Source organism: Tauraco erythrolophus, chromosome 16, assembly GCF_009769465.1.
Source record: "Tauraco erythrolophus isolate bTauEry1 chromosome 16, bTauEry1.pri, whole genome shotgun sequence".
NCBI classification, from domain to species: Eukaryota; Metazoa; Chordata; class Aves; order Musophagiformes; family Musophagidae; genus Tauraco; species Tauraco erythrolophus.
This window is the reverse complement of record NC_141480.1, coordinates 6,040,053-6,059,143: the sequence shown is the minus strand read 5'-3', so window position 1 is coordinate 6,059,143 and position 19,091 is coordinate 6,040,053. Positions and strand designations below refer to the sequence as shown.

The window sequence follows — 19,091 nt, the reverse complement described above, 5'->3', positions numbered from 1 at the left end:
CCTAAAGCTGTTTTAATCTGGAGTTGTCCTAGCTGGTGATTCCGTCTAGCAGTATTTTGCGAACTGGTGAGGCGCAGGGACTGCGGGTGCAGGGGGCGTGCGAAAAAGGAGCCGCTCACATCATCCCGCCAGGGCACCGGGGGATTTCCCACCGGGAATAAACCGGCCTGCATCTGCGCCCGAACAAACAAACGGCCACCCCGAAAGCGCGATATGGAGAAGTCAGGGCTGGCAGATGTTCAGCGGTCGCTATCCCCATTGTCCGCATCCGGCCGCTGCGAGGGCTGCCCGAAGGCCTTCCTCGCAGCCCGGGCCCCGTGCGCGGCCCGCACGGCCGCCATCTCGGCGCAGCGGCATCCCGCGGCCTGCGGCTCGCCCCGCCCGGCCGTGCGGCGGCCCCTCGCTCCTTCCCCCGCCGCCTGCGCCGCTGGCGGCGCGGCCTGACGCCCCCCGCTCAAGGCGGAGCTGCCCGCGGCCTGCTCCCCGCGGGGCGCCCGCCCCGGCGGGAGAGGGCCCGCGCGCCGCCGTGTCCCTCCCGCGCCGCGGCGGGAGGCGGAGCCCAGCCCAGCTGACGGCGGCGGGCGCTGCTGCAGTGCGCGGAGCCGTCGATCGCCGCTGGCCGCCGGAGCTCCGCGGCCGTTGCCTGCCGTGAGCGGGGGAGTGCCGGGGGGGGGGGGGGGCGGTAAGCGATCGGCGCGGCGGGGCGGGCGGGGAGGGACAAAGCCGCCGCCATGTTGGGGGCTCGGGCAGAACACCAGGCGAGGCGGGCCCTGGAGCGGAGGCAGTCGAACCCGGCTCGCCGAGCCTGCGCGCGGGGGTCCCCCGCCCCCCGTTGCGCCCCGCGGCCGTTAACGGGACCCCGCGGGTGCCGCGCTACCCCCCCCACCCCCGTTCCTGTCCCCCCCCCCCCCCCCCCGCGCGGGGCCGCCGGACGTGACTGGCTCGTTTAATTTGTCACGCTGCCATTGGCTGGCGGCCGGTGCGTGACGTCAGGGCGCTGCGCAGCGCGGCCGGCGGCTATTTATAGGCGCGGCGGGGCGCTGCGCAGAAGGAGCGAGCAGGCGGGTCGAGTCGGGTAGGGCCGGCGCTTTCATCGCGCCTCATCCCCGCGGGAGCGGAGAAAAACAGACCGAAAAGCCGCGATCCGCCTTCGCCGGAGCGTTCCTTCGGCGACCACTGAGCTTTTGTTTCTGTTTGCGCAGCGCCCGAGCGCCCCCACCGAGCTTTGTCTTCTCCCGGTCCCTGTGGGGAAGGCGCGGCCAAGATGGACCCCTGTCATACCGAGGAGACCGAGGGCGAGATCCCCGGCTTGGGTAAGGCCCGGCGGGTGGGGGCGGCGGCGGGAGGGAAGCGGGGTGGGGGGTGGGGCGGCTGGGCCGCCGCGGGAGGGGGAGGGGCGGCCGGTCGCGCCTGATCCGGGGCCCCGGCGCCGCCGAGCCCCCGCCTTGGCGCCTGCTGGCGGCGGGGGCCGCGCGCTCCGCCACCGGCGCGGCCCCGGGCGGGGGCGGCCCTGGCGGCGGCGGCCTGACGCGGCCGGGCGGCGGCCTTGAGGCGCGGCCGCGTGCGCCGCGCCGCTCCCCTCCCCCGCCCCGCCGCGTGTGTCGTGGCGGCCGCGGCGCTGTGGGCGGCGGCGCCTCGGGGCGGGAGCCGGGAGCAGCCGCGGGGTCGCTGTCCTGCCTCGGCCCCCGGTGCGAGTGGCGGCCGCTCCCTCCCCGCCGGTACCGTGTTGGGGGGGGCGAGGGGGAGTTAGTTTACCCGGGGGGGAGGGAGCGTAAACAAGGTGTGCTTAAATTGCAGTTTATTGCAGGTGTAACCCTTGCGACTGCGGTACCGTCCGTCCTTAAGTAGCGTAAATCCCGTGAAAAGAGCCACTCCATAAAGCAGAAGTGGAAAGTAAAGGTTTCTGGACGCCATAACAGTCTCGTCTTAAAATGGTGAACTGTGCCAGTTATTGCAAAACAAGCCTGCCTCAGTGCCTGCTATCGCTGTGCGCTGCCTTGCCAGCCGTCGATAACAGGTTTTAACTCCTCCGCTGTTAAAGCCAGTTGCTAGTAAATGTTATTTTAAAATCTTTATTGAACAGCAAAGAATATAAACAAAGTACGTTATTAAACCACGCCATGCTTGTTTGTTTTAACTATACAGAAAATTCTAGCAAAAAACCCACGCAGGTCAGATAAGCCAAAAAAAATCCAACCCCAAACGATATTTTGCACTTTGATATTGCCTTAAAATAATCTATACAGGTAATGAAGTCAGTAAAAGTAAATTAAGAATGCACTGGTTGCTAGGTTTAACTCTTGAACTTCAGGGACTTGTCATTCAAATTAATTTTCATGTTACGAAGTCAGGAAAGACTTGACCTGTGAAAACAAAAAGCATATATTTTGTGCGTTAAAAGAAAAGCTACATCATTGGGCTTTTACCTTTCTTTCTTGGTGCACAAATGGTTTGTTACTGTATCAGTTTCTGTTGCTGTTCTACCTCGACATGCAATTCATGACCTGAAAGGCTTTTCAGTATAGCAGATGGTTGTCAACCCAAGATTTGTAAGTTAGTACTAGGAAGAATTGAGTAACTTAATTACTCAAAAATAGCAAGTACTTAGGAAAGGTACCTGCTGGAACGCTTTACAGAATTTCCCTTGGTTAGGGAGCTGTACCCCCTGAAAGCAGAGATGACTTTCTCATAGTCTGGGTGGTGAAGGGAGTTTGGAGACAACACTGGTGGCCTTTCAGTGGGGCAAATTAAAAGAGTGTAGTCTGGTTGATAACTCCCTAAGCTGTTAATTGCTGCTTTCTGTGAGGATGCAACTTAACAACAAATACCTCCAGAACTGAACACTGCGCTCCCCTCCGCAGTTTATGTAGAGCTATTTATTTAGGATAATTAGGCTTGGCTTGAAGGACTCATTCTTTAGTAATCTCGAATTGATGACTCCGAACAAGACAGAGAAAATTATTTACATGGTTTGCTAGGAGGGCACTGCTTTCCATCTTTATAAGACAAGAATAGTCTTGTTGGGGCAGTGGGGGAGAGTCCCAGTAATGAAATAAGTGATGTTACAGCTCTGCCCAGAGAGTTGGGGATGAGCCCCTTGCCTTTAAGTATTGGGAGGTGTTTTTTTGCTGTGGACTGGGCAAACAGCTTGTGGCTTCAGTAGAATTTCTTTGGGCATTTACTTCCCAAGTCTTGGCTTGGAATTAGCAAACACCATTTTGACTCAAGTGACCACCTTGTTGCCTCAAATGGCTGGTGACACCCTAGAAGTGTCACTTCATGTATTTAGAACTCTGTACAAGGTTCAGTTATCTCTGGACTTGTCAGATGTGTTGTGCTCTGTCCAGGAAGCACCCGGATCCCTAGAATGCAGGAGGGCATAAATAGCTCTAAGCTGATAGCAGGCTTTTTCGAAGGACATCATGGCCGACATGAATTGGACAGTATCATTGTGTGAACTATTTAATGAACAGTGTGGCAGGGCAGAGGTAGTCTGACTACTTCAGCTGCTGTGTACCTGCATCCCCCATAATCACTCCTCTTGAAAACCACCCGGTTTTCACTTGAATTGTCAGAAGGAGGTGGGGTTAAATGACTTATTTTGGAGGAAAGCAAAAAACCTTTTCTGCAGCTGTGTAGCATTCCCAGTCTGTGAAGGAGAGTGATTGTACTAGCCCCAAACAAGCACTTCGTCACAAATCTTTTAAGAATGTAAATTGATAACTTAGAGCCATTACTACTGAAGAAAAGCAGATATGAGGAAACATTATTTAATACTTACCTTATCAATCAGGTACTCCTGTTTAATCTTATCATTCTTAAAGTCTTCATTAACATCCAAAACTAGAATGGGAATCTCTTTAAGGTTCTCAAAATCAACTCTATTAAATGGAAGAACATAATGCTAGTAAAACTGGTATAAAGTACTGTGTATAAAAGTCTAGCTCTTCAGTTGCTTTCCAAGGCATCCTAAGGGTATAGCATTACTTAGATCAGCCACATGCACCCGAGATGTTAATACTGATGTCCATGACTTAAGTATAAAGCCCAAGTCAGGTCTGTCCTTAATTGTTCTTGTATAACCCAGTCAATATTGTATCACCAAAACCTTTATGTATTTCACAAATCTAGCCTTTTAATATCTATTTTTATTATACAAGCAAGCAGGGAAGATAGTTTATTCTTACCTTATTTTTTACTTCATTCTTTTTGTTGTGGAATCAATTATGAGGAATATGATTTTGATAAGAGGGAGTATTTTTAAAATATCACTTGCCCAGTGTCTTCCCCTCCCCTTGTAGTTAACTGCTAATCCATTTACTAAGAAGCAGTTGTAAAGCTTCCTTTCGTGGGGATGACCTCTTTAACAGGTTATAAGACTGGTATTTAAAATGGCTCAGAGATCAGCAAGACCATTTTGGCTACAGGTTAGGAGCAGATGAGAGAAGTAGTTGTGCAATTGGATGTATTGTTCTTTTAAAGCAGTAGTTACTCTCTCTTCCTATGTGTGAAAAGCATTTCTAAAATGCAGCAAATGTGCTGAACAGCATTCTAACTTGTGTTTGTAGACTTAAATGTTCCTATGAAAAATACAGGAAATGCTTGCTCACAAGTTTGGAATGAGTACACAATGTAAACATTCCCAAAATTCCACAATATGCAGTGCTGCCCTGTCTCATCTACATGAAACTTGGGGAAGTAGATGTGACTGATAAGAAACATTTCCTGGAATTGTTACACTTCTCGTTCGGTAGAGTATTTCAGGCTCCTCTAGGGGGAAATCTAAAGTCAGTTTTCCTATTTAGAGTATCCTTACATGAGAAGGAAGTTGGGGAGGGTGGGGGGTGGTGAAGGTATGCAGAGATCACTTAATTGCTGACTGGGTTTCTTGAGTGTAGCAGTACCTGCCAAAACCCTTCTGATTATTGTTTATTTTGAAGCTAGGATTAATGTTTAAACCTTGCTGAAATACAGTCATCCAAGTTTAAAGGTAGTTGAGACCTTGCCCTCCCTTACATCTGAACTGGAAAAGCGGTTTATTGGATAACTTAGTGATCAGCCACTGAGTGCAATCTCAACTCTGTCCTATTCCTGTGTACTTTCAGTTAACAAAACTATCTCCTTGCTGAAGTTAGAACTACATCCTTTTCTAGTTGAAGCTAATGCTTAATGAGGACTTTAAAATTAGATGAATTTCCATCTCTTAGCAATCTTTATTTCCCTGCCAAGAGATGACATTCCCTTTGCATGTAACCTAGAGTAACTGTATGTGTGGCAAGATCCACCCTGGAGTGGGTCTAAAGATAAGTTCTCTCAGCTGTACCTGAGTGAAGCTAGACTTAAAAACTTTAGTTTTATCCCTAATAAACTTTAGCATAAGGTAGGGAAGAGCCTTTTCTGTAAGTTGAAATTTGCCTACAGAAAATTGGTTCATACCTCATAGTCCTTTCATAAAGCCAGGTTTCATGTTTATAGTGGAGGTTTTCCAAATACTCAAGCTCAATTCCTTGTTCCTCTTCTCTTCCCCTCATATGTAGCCTTTCCATGCATTTCTGGAAAAAAAAAAAAAAAAACCAAAACCACAAACTCAAGCCTGGACGTAAATCAGGTGTTGAAGGCTAAATCAGCTAAACAGATCAAGTAGTCCTTAAATCAGAAGGACTACAAATAGACATTAGTGAGCGTTAATTTTAATGCTTGGCCGAATATAAATGAGTTTAAATCTAGAATAATTTTTCTTCAAAAATCAAACTTGAGCCACTTTAGCTAAGCACGAGTAGTTCTTATCTGAACTACAACTCAGAACTGCATGGGAAGGGAAGTCAAACAATACATTTCAGGTTTGGATCCTTACTAGAGTGGTGGGTGCTAGTGACTAGCACTTCCTGACATCTAAATAGCAGCTCAGAAGGGAGAGTTTTTAATTTGGTCTCTAAATGAAATCCAAATTTATGACAGGCTTCCTATGACATTGTGGAGGGGAGCTAATTCAGTGTTCATCACTGCAGTATTATGTCATGTATACTTTGGTTTTTGTACCCTCTTAAGCTCCTGGAAACAAGTTGGAGCTGAAAGTTGTGAACGTACCTGAGGTGTGGTTCTTAGGTAGATCATGCCATCCAGTTCGATGTCTGATTCAAACTGGTTCAAAAGCCATGTATGCCAGTCCTGATAAATAGCCCACTCTGTTTCATTAATATTTCCAGACTCGAACAGGTTAGAAGCAAATATGTATCTGCAATGGAAAACATCAGTCTCATGCTAGGAATGACCAAAGCAAACTACTGAACCACTTCTCACTAGAATTAGAGTCGTGGTACTGAAAAAATAGCTGCCCACTCTTACATCTGTGAAATACTCTTTAATACCATCCAGCTCTCACCTGTTGAATCAAACATGCTCCTTGCAGATACTAGTTTAGTATCAGGCGTTTCCCCAGCTCCATGCCTTTGAGCATAAAGACCTGCAGTTTTTAATCTGAACTGAGCTCTTGTTGTGCAGTGAGAGTAATTACCTGTCACTGTACACGGATCTCTCAAAAAATTGCACTGGATGTTCTGCTTCGTGTAGCTTGGCTGAGACAGGTTTTAGTTGTGCTCTTACTCGGCTCAAGCAAGCGTAAGTCTGAAATGTGTAAGCCCATCTTGTGGGTTTATCGTACAGCATTTGAAGTAGATTTCCTCCACTCTTCTGAGATGTTGAAAGTTCCTAGGGGACAAGAGAGAAAGCTTAATAATAGCATATTTGCAGGATTTTATTCCTTTCTCTTAATCTAGAGTTCTGGTATGTTGAAATAAGAAGTCATGTCTTTTTTGTATTTTTTTGGAAAAGATTGGGCATTTGTTTCTCAGCTGATGGTAGACTTATGACAGCTTCTTTAGAATAGGTTGATCACTGAGATTTAGACTTTAATGTAATTTCTGTGGAATGGAGATAGTTATTTAGACCATTCAGTAGCATCTTCCTAAGCAGCCTTTACAATATTCTGAGTATCTGACCAACTGCTATGATAGTGGGGAATACTCTGGATGCTCCAGACTAAGCATAGCTGAATTTTGGCATGGCTCCCCAGCCAATCGCTGCAGTTTCTTCCGTAACCCATCTCTCTTCCCAAGCTTCCTGAACCCAGCACACCTACCTCGTATTCATCTTCAGCTGTCTGGATGTTGCACCACTTGGCAATGGGTTCGGGGATGATCTCCCACTCGTCACTGTGTTTCTCTAGTAGCCTGACAAATGTTGACTTGCCTGCAGCTGCAGAAGATTTGAAAGTGTAGGTTAGACTGGTGTTACTGATAAAAATACAGTGGCAGTTGTTGGTGTTTCTTACAGAGGCTGTGGGCAGTGTTGCTGTGGTGTTTGAGGTGCGCGGGACCCCGGGCAGGCTGTGAGGTGCCGGGAGCGGGGCGAAGGGCCGGCGGGCCCGCCTGCACGGTGCTAGCGCACCTTCTGGGAAAACAACTCTAATCTGCGGCCCCAGAAGGCCGTGCCCGGGCCGGGCAGCGATAAAGAGCCGGCGGGGCCGCTGCGGCGCTCCCGGGGGAGGCTGCGCCTCCATTTTAGGAGCAGGCTGAGGCGGGGCGGGGCTTGGCGCGCTGCTCGGGAGGCTGCTGGGCCGAGCGGTGGAAGGGGAAATGCCGCTGCGCATGCGCGGCGCGGGCTGGCGCCGGAGGGCGGGCGGGTGGCGCAGTTGCGGCTGGGAGCGCCGCGTACGGGCCGCGCGCGCGGGAGGCGGCCCCGCCGCCCCGGGCAGCGCCCCCTCGGTGCCGCGGCTCGCTCCGTGAGCGGGCGGGGAGTGCGCGAACGGCCCCGCGGAGGGGTGGGTCTCTCCCGAGCCCGGAAAGGACGGGGTGTTCGTTCCCTTAAGGCTCTGCCGCGCCGCCGTTAGCCGCCACCGAGGACGCTGCGTCCTCGGCGTAACGGGCGCCTGGGCCGGGCGGTGGCTGCGGACGGCGGGGTTCCCCTCCCCCGGGCGATGGCGCCAAGCTCTGTGTCGCTGGGAGCGGGTCTCGGCCCGGCGGCAGTGGGCGAGCGCCGGCTGCACTTCTCCCCCGACAAGATTCCCCCGTCTTCCAGTAGAAGTGGGTGGAAAAGTCCCCTCAGCCGCCCCTCTCCCACGCGTCTACCTCCGCCATCTGCACCGCCTCAGGGCGCTTCCGTCTTGAGGCCCCAGCCGCCACGGGCGCGACCCCCGCCATCCCTCCCCTGCTGCCGAGCTCACCGATGTTCCCCTCGATGGAGATCTTCCTGAGGCGCTTCTGGAAGCTGGCGTTGAGGGAGCTGGCGGGGCTGTGGCAGTGTCGCTTAGCGGGGGTGGACATGGCGCTGCCGAGCGGGAGCACACGGGGCTCCCGGCTGCTCCGGCCCACTTTAAGTCTCCCGCCAGCCGGTGGGCGGGTTGGCCGCTTCCCGCCGCCACTCCCCGGGAAGAGGCGGAGGCGCTGCCCCCTCCCCCGCCGCGGCGGGCTGGAGGCCGCTCCTGCCTGGCTGGGGGAGCGCGGCTGCCTGCGCTAAACTGCTGCCCTCAGGTTTTTTAAAATGGATGTTTAGCAAGTGAAATGAAGCAGAGCTACCTTATTGAGGAAGTTACCGTAAAACGGTTCCACTTGCTGATTTGATTTGCATTAATGTAAACGAGTTCTCAATGTTGTTTAATTTACAAACATAAAACTGAGATATTTTTTTTCCCGAAAACACTAGCTTCGAGGGGAAGTAGTTGTTAGTGGTCTAGATTGGTATCTGTTAAACTTGCACGTTTTACAGTGTTACGAGGCTATGTAGATTGGCAGACAGTGAAATGGCTGAGCCTGGGGATGCTGGTTAGTTTTGGTACTGACGGGAAAGGAAACACGCATGGATGACGGGTTAGATGCCGCTCTGAGCAGCTGAGCTTCTTGCCTGCAAAATTCCTGTGTCAGTGTGGGCGTTCCTGAGGCTTTATGGAGTCAGCTTAGCTCTTGGCATGGGCTATCACCTGTGTGGGCAAGTTGAAACATGAACTGCATGTTCTTTCCAGGGTGAAGGAAGGGGATGGAGGATTCTTAGGTGATAGTTTTTATGGGCACAGCTATCTGAGGTTGTGTGACCGTAGTTATTCCTGTAACCTCCTATTGCCTCTACAATAATGAGATTCAGGGTGAAATCTAGCTAGGTCTGGTGTGTTTGGAGGAGACGGGAGGGAGTAATATTTTCCTTTCTTTTATGATAATTGTGACCCATGTCTCTTCTTTCCCCATCTCCTACAAACACACCAGGCTTCAGTGACCGAAGCGAGCAGATTGTTTCACGTGGGGTAGCGTCAGCATTTGAAGCTGGTAAGTGCTAGTTCCCGCACACTTCTTTGTTCAGCCAGACTCCTCACTCTCCGTGCAACGCGTGCCGTGCTGGTGCGGGGGGCGAGTGTCGGTAGCGGGGACCGGCCCCCCCCATCTCCCCGGGCAGGGCGCCGGAGGGAGGACGGGGCGCGGGGCATGCGCGGTGTGGAGAGCGGCGCTGAGGCGCATGCGCGAACCCGCGCTCTGCGCGGGAGTCCGCGCCGCGGCTTTGTTCAGAGGGGCAGGCAGGCGACGCATGCGCACAAGTTGCCGGGGGTGGTGGAGGACCGTAGACTAGCGAGGACGCATGCGCAACGCGGCGGGAGGCGCGCGGGGAGCGTTTGCGGAGCGGGTGTGTGTCCTGGGGCGGAGGAGCGCAGTGGCGCCACGGAGCATGCGCAGGCGGGACCCGCGGGGGCGGGGCAGGAGCCCTCCGGGCGTTCGTGCGCATGCGCCCCGCGCCTGGCTCGGCCACGCCGCAGCACCTCCCGGGAGCCGGTGAGCGGCGCGGGCAGCCCGCGCTCCGCGGCCGCCGCTTGCCACACGTCGTGCTCCTGCCGGCGGCGGGTGCTGTGCGCGTCGGCGGGGACTGCAGGTCGTCGGGCCGCCCAGGGCGGCGTCTGGGGCCGGGGTTCTTTGTGCGGCGGAAGGCCCGGCCCAGCGGAAGCGGGAGTACCCGCCGCCATTTCCTAGCGCGCTCTCGCCACAGGCTCGCCCGCTCGCTGCCGCCTGACTGGGACTAGGCGCTCTCCGGACAGCGGATCAGGCTCGGAGCCCTAGAACCACCGCGGAGCCCCACCATGTGTGCGTGCGGGGATGGGGGCTGGGCGCGGGCCGGGGGGCGGGCCAGGCGTGCGCCGGGCGGGAGCGGCTTGTGTGTGAGGCGGGCAGCGGTCCCAGCTAGAGGAGGCTTGGGAGTGGGTGGGCACAGACCAGGGGGGCCGCCGGGCGCTCTGAGGGGGTGCGGGTGGCGGCCGTGCTGCGCGGTGTCTCACAGGTCCTGCTTTGGTCTTCTCTAGCAACCACAGAAGCTGAGACGGAGCCGAGCCTCACCCCCAATGTGATGCTCAACACAGAGAGCAGCGAGGGATATGTGGTGAAGGTCAGGGGGCTGCCTTGGTCCTGCTCCACCGAGGAGGTGCAGAGGTTTTTTTCCGGTAAGCAGAACTGTGCCAGGGATAGGGGTCTGGGAGGGGGCCTGGGCTCTGTTGTCAATTCTGGGTTCCTGCAGGGGACACTGGTAGTCGGAATGCTGCAGTCAGCAGTTCCAGAAAGCATTCAGGGCACTTCATTCAGTAGTTAGTCAATTTTATAACGCAACAGGAAAGCTGTGCTTTTGTTAGCAGGAGCTAGACACAAAGGAGTTTAGTCTGGGAGTTGCTGGGATAGCCACAACTGCCTTAGCTTCTTCAGCAAACAGAAGCGATAAATTTCCATTTTAAAGAAAACTTAAAAATTCTTGTATCAGGCTGAACTATGTCAGTTTAGTTCACCGGTTCCTGGTGCTGTCCTAATATGCTCTCTTGTGGTAAGTGTTTAGCGTGTTGTGTCCTTCCCCCAAATTATTAGCATCCTGCAGTAATAAATAGTGATGATAAATAACATGCTTTTTCAGTGACTGGAGATCTTAAAGCTGCTTCAAGAGTTTCACATGTTGAATTTGGTTCTGATTTAGTTCGTTACTCTTACACTGGTTGTTATTTCGCTTGATGCTGATGAGAAAGTCTAAGTCGGTTATAATCAAAAGCAGATATATTCAACTTTACTTGAGGCAGCAAAGCTTTGAAAATAGCTAATTTTTGTTTATTCTTAATGTTTTGCTAATCTTTAGACTTGACAAGAAAGGTAATTTGATTTTAGTTAGACCCTTCTTTTATTGGTCGCTATAAAACTTATAACAACAGTACTGCTAGTCTTGTTGTCTTGATAAAACTTGATAGTTGTCGTTATTTTTTTCTTTTTAAAATATCTGAAACTTTCAAAGTAACACTGTTCCTGTAATAATTAAATTAATTCTGGCCTTTGTTTCACTTTCAGATTGCAAAATTCTGAATGGGGCTTTGGGTATCCGTTTCATCTACACCAGGGAGGGCAGACCAAGTGGAGAAGCATTTGCTGAGCTTGAATCAGAGGAGGATGTGAAATTGGCGCTGAAAAAAGACAGAGAAACAATGGGACACAGATATGTTGAAGGTTTGACTCAGTTGGTCTAGTAACTGACTAAACGTGTTTGTGTGTGGTGGGTTTTTGATTATTGCTTTTTTGTCTCTTCAAAATGCATGTGAAAGGACAAAAGGACTTGTATTGCACAAGTTGACTAGTTTCAAGGCAAATGGCTGTTGTAACAGTTGTGTATTGCAGAATGCATTAATTCTAAGTGCCTTTTACAGTTTTCAAGTCAAACAACGTTGAAATGGATTGGGTTCTGAAGCATACTGGTCCCAACAGCCCTGATACGGCTAATGATGGTTTTGTACGTCTTAGAGGACTCCCATTTGGCTGTAGTAAAGAAGAAATTGTACAGTTTTTTTCAGGTATGTGGGATAAAAGTAGTAGCTGTAGCACTATTGGTCTGTGCTAATAAACCCACCATGGATTGCCCAGTAGTACTACCAACAGCATACCAATAGGTTTTAAAAGTAAATAAGTGATACTTCATTAGTTATCTGAGCTTGAGGGATCAGTTCCTACAGTACTTGTGTATTAAATAGTTGAGGGAACTCCAAAAAGCTACTTTTAATTTACATTTAGTGGGACATACTGTTCCAAGTAAGGATAGCAGAAAACAAAGTGTCTTGACTTCTAAACCAAAAATGAACAACTCAAATGGAAGGATACTTCCACCCTCAGTCTCAGCTGGTTCACAGTGTTCAGGGAAGGATGTAGAACACGCTTAATGCTGTGCTCAGTGCAAGGATCAGGATCTGAGGAAGGGCATTCATCATGCCGGTGATTTCTTATAAATTTAGATTTAGTATTGATAAGGTTCCAGGAAAAAAAACAACCTGCTGAGCTCTATCCCCCCCTCCCCTTCCTAGGAGGGGTGGAAAAACCCAAACCCTTGATATTGTCTAGCTTAAAGTTTTGATGGATGAAGAGATAATGTCTTGTATTGACTTATTCTCACTTTTTTGCAGCTGTTGTATGTTGTAGGAACTGGAATACTATTACAAAATGCCTAAGAATGAAATCTGTTGATTTATCTAGGATTTAACTTACCAGTATTTTCAAATTAGTAGATTTCTAAATGTGAGTGTTAAAGTTAGCTGGAATGTTTTGCTGTAACAAGATATGATTGAGCTTACTGTTTTTTGCTTTAAAATACAGTAGAAATATTTCCGATTTTACAACTTCAGAACTTGTTTTTTATTTTTTTGAATCAGTAATATATTGTGAACAAGAGCAATTCCTAAGCATGTGCGTTTTAAGCTGTTTCTTTCTTTCGTGGTTAAGTGATTCAAGCTTTAAAAACTGTTAATGTGCTTAATATACAAAATGTGCCTCTTCTGTTCAGAAACTAATACTTTTGAAATTTCTTCATCATTTTTTCTTAATTAAGCACTCCTAAAGATAAAAAATTAATGCTGAAACTTGATATTTGCATAATACTAATTATTTTGCCTGAGTGACTTCTAGTAGAAATACTTGTTACATATAAAGCTGTTTAACTTGCTGTGTTTGAATTTAAGTTTATCTTAAAATGTTAATCTTAAATACTTTCAGAGAATTGAAGAGGTTTGTGATAGTATGTGAACTTCTTAATGCACCCTGCATTAGATGCTTTATCTGAGGAGTTGTCTGTTACACTCAGAACGTTTCTGTGCTTTGCAGGGTGGGTTAAGAACACAAATGGAATGGTATGTGATGGTGGATCTCTTTGTTGACATGCTTTTTCTGTTGGTGTTCTAGAATCAATATACCATTCACTTACAAGTGTTAAAATTCTGGTGTATTTAAAGCTATAAGAAAAACTCATGACTGGGCTTGTGATGTTAATATTGCCCCCCTACTGGGGTTATTTGTCCTTGGGTTGAAGGGTTGGAAATCGTGCCAAATGGGATAACATTGCCGGTGGACTTCCAGGGGAGGAGTACGGGGGAGGCCTTCGTGCAGTTTGCTTCACAGGAAATAGCTGAAAAGGCTCTAAAGAAACACAAGGAAAGAATAGGGCACAGGTGGGGATGGATGGTTGGTTGGCTATGTCACTTTTCTTATGGTAAACAATTAAATCCATATTCTCTCTTCTGAAAGTGTTCAACGTCCAAATAGAAGTAGTGTTTTGGTCTCTGACTCGATGACAAGTACAGATGTTGTTCATGTGCGTGTGGCACAGACTGTTTGGCTCTGCCCAAAACAAAAGATAAAATTGGTCTAAGCTTAAATGTGCTTCGGAAACTTGGTGATGCTGGAGGAGTGCAAAACTGATAGCTTGAAAGCGACAAAGTTGAGAGACTATGGCTTTAACTTCTCAAATAGCACCAATTTTGCCTTTAGCTCTAAAGACATGCACAGTACTGTGATTACCATAAGAAAATGTGATACTTTCTAAACTTGTTTTATAAGTTGAAATGTAACAAATTTTCTTACTGTATTAATCTTTGATGTAATAAGCATAGCTTTCAAGAAATTGTCACAAAGGGGTTTTATTCTACTTTACTTGTGACTATTTTTCATTGAAGCATGCACTTTTTGCCTATGCTGAATCACTGAAGCATAGGCTGGGTTCACTAGCACATGCAGAGCTTTTTGTAGCATCCTGATGGGTTAAAGTCTTGGTGGAGACCAGGTTTTTAACCCTCTGTTTACCTTGCCACATGAGCAAAACTGTGCTGAGTTGAGTGGACATCAGTCCCTCCTATGTTTTTTGACTAACACTTTAAATTGAAGGGGGGAGGGTGGGGAATCAATACTGCTCCCCCACCCTTAAGGCTGGGATACTGCAAGGTATGAGGAGCATGTAAACCCTTCAATAATTGTAATTTCTTGAAAATACCCTGATTTGAAAGTAATGTAGTGCTTGTAATAGTACGTCATTGCCTATATAATGTAAAGAAACCTGGCTTAAAGTACACTGCCAGTTTCGAGGCTATGACTGAATGGCTTGTTTTAATGTGAAGTTGTGAGGTGTTTGTGGAAGGGGTGAAAGACTGACTTCCTTCTGTGGAAACGCTTCCAGGTACATTGAGATCTTCAAGAGTAGTCGAGCGGAAGTGCGCACTCACTACGACCCTCCACGCAAGCTGCTGGCAATGCAGAGACCCGGTCCTTACGACAGACCCGGTCTTACGCGGGGATATAACAGTCTTGGTAGAGGAAGTAGCTTGGAAAGAATGAGGCGTGGAGCTTACGGAGGAGGTAAGTATACGAAGTCCAAGAGGGAGCTGCTCATCTGAGAAGCAGCAACACTTGGACCTAGTAGTGTCTTCCCTGCTTTGTAACTGCTGGTTTGTATATGTCCTTGGCATGATTTCTCCTGGAAGTGGAATGTTCAGTACTAGTTGTCTGCAGTGTGTTCGTTCGTGTGTCTTTGGATCTTTCTGTAGTTGAAATGAACATGTTGTCCAATCTGTTTATAGGTTATGGAGGTTACGATGACTACAATGGGTATAATGATGGCTATGGTTTTGGTTCTGATAGATTTGGAAGAGGTAAGATTTCTCTAATAGGAATAGTAACTGAACTTTCAACACATCTTAAAAGAAACTAAAATACATCTGAAAGACCTAGAATGGACTCTTTTCTCTGCAGGAATGTCGGACCACAGATACGGCGACGGGACGTCCACCTTCCAGAGCACGACTGGCCACTGCGTCCACATGAGAGGTCTGCCTTACAGAGCTACGGAGAACGACATCTATAACGTGAGTTCTGAACCTGCTTCTCTTGAGTGCATGGCTTTGAGAGTCCGTGGTGGTGACTGATTGTGTCCGCTGCACCGCAGTGAACTGTGTTCCTGTAGAGGAAACGCCTTGCAGTGACACAGAACTTTTGCATTGGTGCGTTTTAATCCTTGTGACTGTTTCGTGTGTAGTTCTTCTCACCTCTGAACCCTGTAAGAGTACACATCGAAATTGGACCAGACGGCAGAGTAACTGGAGAGGCAGATGTTGAATTTGCTACTCATGAGGATGCAGTGGCCGCCATGTCCAAAGACAAAGCAAATATGCGTAAGTACGGCTGTTCCGAATACGTGGCTTCCGGGAGAACACGGCACTGCAGTGCTGCACATCTGCTGCCCCTGGAACACCAAAGGTTTTATGGCAGCCTTAACTTGCAGTGAGACAGTGTGTGGGTTTGGTGTGACATACTCTGATGGCAACGTTTTCTTCTTTCAGAACACAGATATGTAGAACTCTTCTTGAACTCTACAGCAGGAGGAACTGGTGGTGCCTATGGCAGTCAGATGATGGGAGCAATGGGTATGTGCGAGCAGTCCAACTGCACTTTTAAACAAGCACCTGATATTCAGTGAAGCTGGCTAATTTTATACAACTCCTGCTTATTTTATGCCTGGCATAAAAACTGAAATGCAACATTCTGTCTTAATCACACAGTCAAGGAATCGGAAGGGGTAGTCCAAGATTGGAACACTAGCACGTTGGCAGGTATATAAACCTTTTGGGAATACGCTTGAACAATTAATAGGTTGAATAAGCTGTGATGCTGAATGTGGTGTGTGTGGTGGCATGAGTGGCTCCTGGGAGTGTGGTGGTGTGGAAGTGAAGTGGGAAGTGCCTGTCCTTTTATTCTCCTTCCCCCTCCCTTTTTCTGGAGACCAGAACATAGTCTGGTGATGGAGGATGTATCTGTTGCGTGTGACCTGCCATTCGAGCTTGGTCTTGGTGGTGAGGGAAAATCTGTTTGAAATTTGGAGAAACTGACTGAATTGCTCTAGCAAACTCCAAAATTGTTTGAAAATCCAAAATGTGTTTTTGCAAAACAAGTGTAAAGCTGCTATTGTGTCTCCAGAGCAGATACCCTTCTTGTCACCTGACTTAGAGGTGAAGGTGGTGTTTGGTTTTGGGGGGGGTTCTCTCTTGAGGGTGGTGGGGGGTGTATGTGTGTAGATATACTACTGCTTTTATAGTCTTTTGATTAAAAATGTTCAAAGTCTCTGATGATACTTCTAACTACAGCAGAGTCTTGTGGAAGCATAGACAAGTGATGAGGTGAAGAGCAGTAGTTAGTAAGGTTAAGTAGAGGTCTCCTGTGTGGTGAGCCATAGCACTGCTGTGATGTGTGACCAGTCTGGAACAGCAGTAACTCTGCCAGGACTGTACATGAATTAGTAACTGGTTAATGAGTTGGTTTGCCTCCTGAAGGGTGGGCACTGTCAGGGGCAGCAGGCTCATGCGAGGTCATGCAAAGCCAAGTGTTAAGTCTCTTGGGGTGTGGATTGCATACAATAGGAGGTTGATCCTTCTGTGTGTGGTCCACAGAAGCTGCAGAAGGGAACCCTCACAGCAAATGCTCATGATTCTCAAGCACTGCTGTAATTCTTAAAAGTTATTACTGCCACTCGGTTGTAGGAATGTCTTTAGAAACCCAGTCCCTCTCTTTGAGCTTGTTATCTCAGGAAGAAGGTCACCTAGGTGAGAGAGAGCCAGAGTGCAGAGGGCGCTTGGAGTTAGCTGAAGGGTGGGCTTGTTGATGAGCAGACTCCCTGACAGACAAGCTCTTAACATTTTTATCCTTAACTTGAAAGGAAGCCAGTCCAGTTACGGTGGTCCAGCTAACCAGCAGTTGAGTGGGGGTTATGGAGGAGGATATGGTGGTCAAAGCAGCATGAGTGGATATGGTAAGAGCATTTCATTGGTTTTGGGGTGGGCTGAGGGCAGCTGGCTTGGCATGCCCTAAGGTGCTGTTTGTGGGTGTTTAAAGGGCTGTGGTATGGCCTGGGCAGCACAAGCCCTGAAAGTTGGTGACTGGGTTGTTGTGAATTTTGCACTAAGGGTGAACTAGTGGGGAAGAGATTAAAAGCAGGAACTTGGAGTGGAGGGGGGAAATGTGGGAAATTATTCTGAAAGGGGTAGGGAATGCCGGTCTCCAGACTTCATTCCTCTGACTTAGCTCCTCAGTATGGAGGCTGGAGACCAGCCTGGTTTAAATACACTAGTACAAATGGGGGAAGGCATGTGGGAGGCTGGGGGCTCTCTGGTTCCACGGAATGGTGCTGGAAAACCCGTAATTCAAAGGGAGGGCGAAACCAAGCTGGCTGTTTGATTAAACAAGCAATAAACTCAGTTCTGGGTACGGAGCTCTAAACTGCCACTTTGCAGTGTTGGGCACGGTAGACGGTTTGTACGAGGTGGCCCAGCAAGGACAGGCGTTGGGGGAGCGATGCTTCGAGTCGGCCTGAAGCAGCGGTGAACCTGCTGTCGGTTTTCCCCCTCAGACCCCGGGAGCCAGGGCGCCATGAACAGCAGCTACTACAGCAGCGGGAACCGCGCGTCCATGGGAGTGAACGGCATGGGCGGCATGTCCAACATGTCCAACATGAGCGGTGGCTGGGGAATGTAACCAATGGCTGACTTTTGGTCGCATCTTTTTTTAAAAAACAAAAAAACAAAAAACTAAGTTTAACAGTTTTGCAATACAAGCTTGTGATTTATGCTTTACTGTAAGTGAATTCAGGATTGTTATTTTAAAACCTTCCAGGTTCAGTATTTTTGAACATAAATGAACTTTCATCTAGGATGTAATAACCGAGTAAAGACTATAACTGTTAAACAATTTTGGGCGTTTCTCGAGTTAGTTTTGTTGTAGGAGTGTATTTAAGCAGTAAGCGTATTTAGGTTAAAGCTGTTTGAATTACGTTAAATGTCGCTCTTATGCCATATTACATCTGACACTGTTTTGGATACATGTTGAAAGAGACATGCTTTTTTGTAAAGAAACAATATAGGAGCTGTGTCTGAAATTCCAAGTGAACATTTGGCATGTTAGTTCTAGTTTCTTTCTTTTAATATCCTGTAAGGCACGTTAAAGCTTTTTTTTTTTTAAGTTAATGGGGGAAACGTGTTGAGACGCAATACGGCTACTTTAGGATTTTGGTCTTGGTGTTCGTATAAAATTCTGAGGCCTTGATTTAATCTTTCATTGTATTGTGATTTCCTTTTTAGGTGTATTGCGCTAAGTGAAACTTGTTAAATAAATCTTCCTTTTAAAAACTGGAACTCATTTCTTCTTGACCTCAGACTTCTGGGGTGTGGCTACACCTGCAGAAGTGTCATTGTGCTCCTGGGTGACTGCAGTAACTAATGTGCATTTGCCATGAGTGGTGGCTATTCCTGATGAGAATTCTCACCTGAAAAAGGGCCTTGGGGGGTGTTAAAGTGACAAGCGTTCCTCAGCTAAGGGGGGAAGAGCAGCACCTGCTGCTGCAGGTGCCAGATGTGTGTTGGGTCCAGGTGCCCTGAGGCTGTGCCATGACTGAGGCTCCTCTGGACTTGTAGGTGTCTTGTTTGGAGCTGAAGTGCTGTGCTGCCTTTGTGGGTGTTGCAGCTCTGTGCAACCACATTTCAATAAATTCAACTTGTCAAACATCCTGCTTAAAGATGTGGTTTTATGAGCAGTTTAGTTACAGCTTTTTAGCACTGGAACTTCCTCCCCTGGAATACTGTGCTCTGCTGTATCCTACGCCTCCACTCTGCATTTGCTGTAAGGAAGAATGGCTAATGAGAAAGGACAAGTACATTTACAGAGGGTCAGAAATCCGAGGTCCCTTTCTACAGGAAAGAAAACCCCGTCACCTTCTGCAGCAGTGGAGGGGTGAGG

At 48.6% G+C, this 19,091-nt stretch overlaps 2 protein-coding genes across 11 annotated transcripts; one reads left to right on the top strand and one right to left on the bottom strand.

Annotated features, from left to right (window-relative positions):
* The first annotated feature begins 1,049 nt into the window (after positions 1 to 1,049).
* Positions 1,050 to 18,490, top strand: HNRNPH1 (heterogeneous nuclear ribonucleoprotein H1). 9 transcript variants are annotated; one of them, XM_086621566.1, is made up of 14 exons: positions 1,050 to 1,313; positions 9,255 to 9,314; positions 10,334 to 10,471; positions 11,352 to 11,507; positions 11,705 to 11,848; positions 13,351 to 13,489; positions 14,491 to 14,669; positions 14,891 to 14,962; positions 15,063 to 15,175; positions 15,346 to 15,481; positions 15,650 to 15,733; positions 15,869 to 15,919; positions 17,020 to 17,112; positions 17,710 to 18,490. In XM_086621566.1, exons 1-14 carry the CDS (start codon positions 1,265 to 1,267, stop codon positions 17,832 to 17,834), a joined length of 1,539 nt encoding a protein of 512 aa, XP_086477692.1. In that variant the 5' UTR covers positions 1,050 to 1,264; the 3' UTR covers positions 17,835 to 18,490. The 9 variants fall into 9 exon arrangements, with proteins under 9 accessions (XP_086477692.1, XP_086477688.1, XP_086477689.1 ...); XM_086621562.1 differs by having other exon boundaries at positions 15,042 to 15,175; XM_086621563.1 differs by having other exon boundaries at positions 15,036 to 15,175; positions 15,848 to 15,919.
* Positions 2,013 to 8,359, bottom strand: LOC104370950 (deoxycytidine kinase 2). Of its 2 annotated transcripts, none has more exons than XM_086621573.1 (7): positions 8,222 to 8,359; positions 7,139 to 7,254; positions 6,515 to 6,708; positions 6,088 to 6,235; positions 5,437 to 5,552; positions 3,782 to 3,881; positions 2,013 to 2,363 (listed from the first exon to the last, which is right to left on the bottom strand). In XM_086621573.1, the coding sequence occupies exons 1-7, from the start codon at positions 8,319 to 8,321 to the stop codon at positions 2,340 to 2,342; spliced, it is 798 nt and encodes a 265-aa protein (XP_086477699.1). In that variant the 5' UTR covers positions 8,322 to 8,359; the 3' UTR covers positions 2,013 to 2,339. The 2 variants fall into 2 exon arrangements, with proteins under 2 accessions (XP_086477699.1, XP_086477700.1); XM_086621574.1 differs by lacking the exon at positions 8,222 to 8,359 and adding an exon at positions 7,331 to 7,420.
* Positions 18,491 to 19,091: the final 601 nt, after the last annotated feature.

What these genes read in the sequence shown, in the direction of transcription:
- HNRNPH1 (XM_086621563.1), top strand. Translation starts at nt 1,265, where the DNA reads ATGGACCCCTGTCATACCGAGGAGACCGAGGGCGAGATCCCCGGCTTG. An exon ending in AAGGAAAGAATAGGGCACAG is followed by an intron (nt 13,490 to 14,490) that starts GTGGGGATGGAT and finishes AAACGCTTCCAG; the next exon opens with GTACATTGAGATCTTCAAGA. An exon ending in GCGTGGAGCTTACGGAGGAG is followed by an intron (nt 14,670 to 14,890) that starts GTAAGTATACGA and finishes ATCTGTTTATAG; the next exon opens with GTTATGGAGGTTACGATGAC.
- LOC104370950 (XM_086621573.1), bottom strand. Translation starts at nt 8,321, where the DNA reads ATGTCCACCCCCGCTAAGCGACACTGCCACAGCCCCGCCAGCTCCCTC. An exon ending in CAGCTGAAGATGAATACGAG is followed by an intron (nt 6,709 to 7,138) that starts GTAGGTGTGCTG and finishes CTTGTCCCCTAG; the next exon opens with GAACTTTCAACATCTCAGAA. An exon ending in ACCTAAGAACCACACCTCAG is followed by an intron (nt 5,553 to 6,087) that starts GTACGTTCACAA and finishes TTTTTTTTCCAG; the next exon opens with AAATGCATGGAAAGGCTACA.